A 6,182-nucleotide genomic window follows, 5' to 3' on the forward strand; every position below is an offset into this window, starting at 1 on the left:
GTGTTTTCGCAGTTGGCGTTTCTTCTCTTCGCAAAATTTTATGTGGTACCTATGATTCTACATTTTTCTGTTCGCAAACATTATTATGTGGAATGTTATCTTTAAATTTGCAACCACAACCAATGTTTTTCTTTTTCTCTATAAATCTGTGGTCAATATAAATCATGTCTGTAGCATTATTTAAGAAAAAAAATCAACATGCACATGCACACACACACACACACACACACACATATATATATATATATATACGAGTATTGACATGATGTGATTCCTTTTATGTCTAATTCTAATTCTCACCCTGATGAACTATTTAGCTCACTATTTTCAAAATGCAACTTTAATTTATTAATTTGTATTTGAATGAGTTAGGTATGGAAACAATTGCAGGTAACAAAATTGGTGATATGTTAAAAAATGGAGGTTTATCTGTTAAAACTCTCCCTTACACACACACACACACACACACACATATATATATATAAATAGGAAAATGAAAAATAATAATAAGGCAGAATGCTAAATTGAAATGCTAAGTTTAAGAAAAAGAGAAAAGGAGCTAAAAGTTTATGTGTTAAGCAGGAAGTGTGGTGTCAAAACAGGAAGTGTGTGTAAGGGGAGACAAATCTTTTTAGATGGACTCCAACTCTCAATTTTCCTGCATCCTTATTTTTCCAACCATTATCTAACTGGATTACCATTGAACTTTAAAAGCTCAAAGACAATATAATGTATTGGTATATTTATTTTTTTATATATTATTTTTTTCATATATTATTTTTTTCATTTTTTACTTTTTTGAAAAAACATTTTCATTCTCCCTCTTCTTGAAAATTTGCCATTCAATGAAAGCCGGTTAGAAATGTATATTAAAATATGCTTTCAATTTAGCATTCTGCCTTATTATTATTTTTCATTTTCCTATCATTTCTCCATGTGCGGTTAACACAACAGCACTATTTACTGACTTATATATAAATATATATATATATATATATATATATATATATATATATAAATGCATATATATATATACATGCATATATATATATATATATATATATATATATATATATATATACACACACATATATGCACACACACACACACACACACACCTAGCCTTATGAATATATGTATGTTTTCTTAGAGTTTTATTTAAGTTGTTCTTAATAGAGTTCAAGCCAGTTGCTAACAAAGTGAGAAGACTTTCTGAGTTAAGAGAGTTCCTGGTGTTTGTAAATATGTGGCTGAGTTGGTGTGTTGATTGAGCTCTTGATGCACATACAAAGGTGTGTACATCTATTCACATAATAATTTTATATTGGAGAATCTTTGAATGTCTCACAAATCTTCACTGTGTCACTGATTGATTGGATTTAGAAAACTGATGTCAGTTTCTTTTGCTCTTTCTTCAAAAAGCCTAGTATTTCTAGGTTTTTGTCAGGGTACAAGTTCTACGTTAATTCACCATAAATGTTCTCTTTTTCCTGGACATTTTCCTGGTACATTCACATCAGCTGGGCAGCTGACCTCAACAACAATGTTGGACTTTTGTTCCTTGTCCCACAGGCTAATATAAAGTCTGTTATGTTTGCACTGAATTGCTGTTTTTATTGGAGTGCTCCATCAGTACCCCTTGTTTTCAAAAGTGTGAATATGAGGTGCTATCAAAAGGTTCCTGGACTAGCTATGTTTAATAAAAAATATCTTATTTACCTAAGTTTAACATCACCTCCTTTGAAATAGTCACTTTGTGCAGCAATACACTGGTCCCAGCATTCCTGCCACTTTTGGGATCTGGCTTGCAAGTTGTTTTCTGTAAGCGAGACAAGGAACTTCTGCGATTTGCTCTGGATCTTGACAATGGTGTTAAAACGGTAACCTTTGAGCTGCATTTTCATCTTGGGGAAGAGATGGAAGTCTGCAGGTGCTAAATCTGGCAAATTGGGCTGATGCAGAAGTGATACCATGTTGTTTTTGGCAAGAAACTCACAACTGAAGAGAGCTTGGTGAAGAATCCAATTCTTCACGCTCTGCAGATCCGGTCACTTTTGCTGAATGGCCTCCCTCAAACACTTCAAAACATTGCAGTAGAACTCTTGATTGATGTTCTGGCACTGGGGATGAATTCTCAATGCATTATACCACATTTTGGGGGTGATGCTTGTGGCAGGTCTTCCAGATTGATCATTGTCTTCCGAAGACATTATTCCACTTTTCAAACACCCATGCCACACAAAACTGCTTTGTCACCATAAGCTTGCCGAAGCATGCTCAATGTCTCTGTAGCATTCTTCCCAAGTTTAATACAAAATTTTATGTTGGCTCTGTGTTCCTGTCCATGACAAAATCTGCAGACTACAGCATAACCATGATTACAAGAACACAAATTTCACAACTCGCAAAGTAAACACACCAATGTTGCTCAGTACACTGCCTCATGAAGGTCACTGTTAACCCTCACTGCACACACAACTGTGTGCTGCTATCTGTTAGTGTGCTACAGAACTAGTCTGGGAACTTTTTGATACCACTTCATACAAGCTGGTTCTGACATGCCTTTGATGTATACATCAGAGCAATCCTTTCTGCAGATAGCATTGTAAATAGTCTTCACAACTATATCATGCTTCAAAGCAGGTTGTATCTCACAGACATTTTGGGGAAGCTGCTGATGATGTGGGTGATATCTTCTGCACTTGTATAGCAGAGCTGACATCTTTTATTACAACTTGACGGTTTGCTGATATCCTTGTCCCTCTTGTTTATCAGGTATTTAGAAGCTATCTCCTGTTCCTTCTATGTGGGATGTAATGTTTCTACCACATTTCCACAAGAGTTTAGGCTTCCTGTAAATGCTGTTGTTGCATTCTAGCTTAGAAGGTATGTACCTATGCTTTGCTTTTTGTTGGTATAGTAGTTGCTTCTCTTCCAAGCTTCAGTTTAGGTAGGCCATTCCAGCCTTTTTTGGGTTGCATGAGACAGTTTTATTCTCAGAGTACCTGCACAGTAGTTCTTCTCCAACTCTGAAGATGTTGTTACTTTCACTTTTGAGTATGCACGGAATGTACTCCTTTCTTTTCTCACTATTCAGCAAGTGTTTTCGGAATGATACAATACGACACTCAAAGCCTGTTTGAACTGACCTTCTACCTTTACTACTTTGTGTATCTCATCAAATGTCCAGTCCGATACTCCAAATGTTGGTAGTAGTACTGTATGTATGCATATGTGCTCACTTCTCTTTTTATTAACAGTCTCTGTGTAAAAATGGAACTGGTTTCTAACAAAGATACAAAGCTTCATCATTGGAATATAAATAACAAAAAAAATAAAATAACATTTTGAATCCGAGAAAAGTTTTGTATATTTTTACTGTTCCATGTATTTTGTAATGGATGTTTTAGCTGGTTTTCTGTGAACCCCAGCTTTTCCAGAATGTCATTTGACAATTACTCACAAAACCAAGTTCACCAATTATTATTGGTATATCAATTTATAATGTAGGTATGAAAGCTGAAAGTTTTGAAGCAGTTGTCTGTAATTATCCTTTTCCTCTTTGATTTTCAAAGAAATATTCTCATCAGCAGGGTAACTATCTTTATAATGGTACATACTTTTTCTTGTCTGTCCCAAAAAACTATATCCAGCCTGTTATGTTTAAAGAGAATTGATACTTATGTAAGTATTCAATAGCAAGGAGAGGTTCTCTATATTTATCCCAGAGTAGTCATTCTTTTCAGATTGTGCTGTATATTGTGTTAGCAACAGTGTTATGTTGCATTGGGAAGGAGTTTATTCATTAATAACATTTGTCTGTGAACATGGTGGAACAATATCATGATGCCTATTTCAATCATGCTCTAAGTATTTGATTGATTTAATATTGATACCCTTATTTATGTCTCTTGTTATGATTTAGGCTTGTCAGAGATGGTATACAGAAGGATGTCCAGATACTTTTTGGCAAGTGTTGAGACATACTCTAGTATGTTTTATGTTTTGAGGAGCTAAAACCCATTGAAACCCAGGCTGTCACAGAAAGTAGACTTTTGGAACAATGCAATGGCACTCAGTTTCAGAATTTGTATAGTTTACAGTGCTAAAGTTTGGTACCAGCCCTTCCAAACTTCCCAGATATATGACTGCACATCACTCTCTTCATCATAATAGAGATATAACATCAAAACTTTCAACTTTTAATAGCTCATCTGCAGCATGGAATTAATCTTTTTGTGTGGGCCCTTTAGATTGTAGGTATTGTCTGGTAAGTTATGCTGAAGCACCACTTCAAACACTTTTTGTTTGTTATATTTAACAAAGTACTTAAATTAAATCTTTAGAATGAAGCTAAGTAATTCAGTACTTAATTACCATGGGATATTTTGTTTAGTGTCTTCTCTTATTAAATTTAGATGTCCATTGAGATCTGATGATGTGTGCTGCTCATAATAAATGTACACTAATTGATCCATAGCAGCCTTAACCATGAGCCCAAGGTGTTAAAAAGACTTGGACATATGGTGTAATTAAGCACTCACTAGACAAGGTCATTTGGTGCTATTGATATCTGAATAGGAGGACAAAGGTTTAGGTCTTCAAGTCTCCTTGTCTTACTCTACAGTTAAAAGACTTGGTCACTGTTCAGAACCCATAGGAGTCACCTGAACTCATTTAGTATTAGGTTGCTTCACAGGATTAAGGGTTTCATTGGCTGGGTCTGGTATCCAACCAATGGCTATACTCAGAAACTGGGATGCATCCTGTTACTTGTATATAGAAACATCAGCTCACACTGTTTGATCATGTTGCTCTATTTTCCAAGTTAGATCCTTCATACTGTGTTCTATTCTCGGAGGAGGTCTGACTGGGGTGACAGCTCATAATGGTTGATCACATGTTACATGTTCACAGTGGATGAGAAAGTATCTTGTGGAGACTGACTGGGACACTGCTCAGGGGGCTTCCTGGAATGACCCAAGCAAATACTGACGAATGATGGATACAGTAATGCGCTGCAATGGCGCATTCCTACATTCCTGACCTGATAATATGCAACAGAATTGTAAAAACAAAATGGAAGGATGGTACATAGTTAAAAATATAATATTTAATAGATAAGTTAGTGTTAATACATTCAATGCGTTGAGCATGAAAAGTCTAATTAGAATTACTTATCTGGTGAAAAAAAGACATAGTGCAATGACTTGTATTATTTTGATCACTGGGATATGTACAAGTGAGAAATTTAGGTATGTTTCAGTCCTACTGGATGTTTTCAGTGAAGAAACTTTAAACAGATATAACATATTGTACATGTGAAAAAAGTTTATTTTTAAAGAGACTAGGTTGGAGTCTATAATTTACTGAGGATGTTTAACAGAACCAAAATACATTTGAAATTGACTCCTGTAGTTTTCAGAATAATTAATATATGTCATTGAACTTTATTTTTTTTATTTCACCATATAAGTATTTGTAAATAGATTTTTTATGCTGACTACAGTATATATGCTAACACTAATTCACCTATTGTTTTCATGCAGAATGTGGCTGAGTAATTAACACCAACCATTGATTTTTTAATATGCTAATATTTCATGCTACTCATGTACAGTATTAACTTAAGTAGTTTTTTTCATATTTCACACACACACACACACACACACACACACGTGTGTGTATGTGAAATACATACATATATATACATATCAGCTTTTACATGTAACAGAGAGTAAAATGTGTACTTATAATATAAATGACTCATTAATAATGTAGTTAATCACTATGTTTCAACAAAATGTGCAGGAAAATAACAAATCAAGATGCAGGCAGGACAGTGATAGTGATCAGTAATTTAGTGTGACAATATACATAACACTTCTTTGCATGGGTGAAGATGTGTCTACAAATATCTCAAATGTGTGCATTTGTATGCAAACACACACACACACACACACACACACACACACACACACACACACAATGCTTTTAAAATTAAGTTGCTATTTAAAGACATGAAGAAATCTTTTGCACAAGCTTGAAAATCTCTGATGTGATTTCACAATCAGGACATTACAATATGCCATGCTACAATAACATATGCTCAAAATTGCATACTTTAATTCATGTGCAAGTTATTTCTTACTTACATCTTTTTTCCTTAAGACCTTGAGACA

At 34.5% G+C, this 6,182-nt stretch overlaps 1 protein-coding gene across 1 annotated transcript in view; it reads right to left on the reverse strand.

Annotated features, from left to right (window-relative positions):
• Window positions 1-6,182, reverse strand: part of LOC106874321 (uncharacterized) — a 456,333-nt gene that overhangs the window by 312,981 nt on the left and 137,170 nt on the right. The window contains exon 10 of the mRNA XM_089338627.1: window positions 6,156-6,182. This exon is cut by the window's right edge and continues 39 nt beyond it. Coding sequence (XP_089194753.1) covers window positions 6,156-6,182 — 27 coding nt within the window. The remainder of the gene's footprint in view (window positions 1-6,155) is intronic.

Source organism: Octopus bimaculoides, chromosome 2, assembly GCF_046866305.1.
Source record: "Octopus bimaculoides isolate indiv1 chromosome 2, ASM4686630v1, whole genome shotgun sequence".
NCBI classification, from domain to species: Eukaryota; Metazoa; Mollusca; class Cephalopoda; order Octopoda; family Octopodidae; genus Octopus; species Octopus bimaculoides.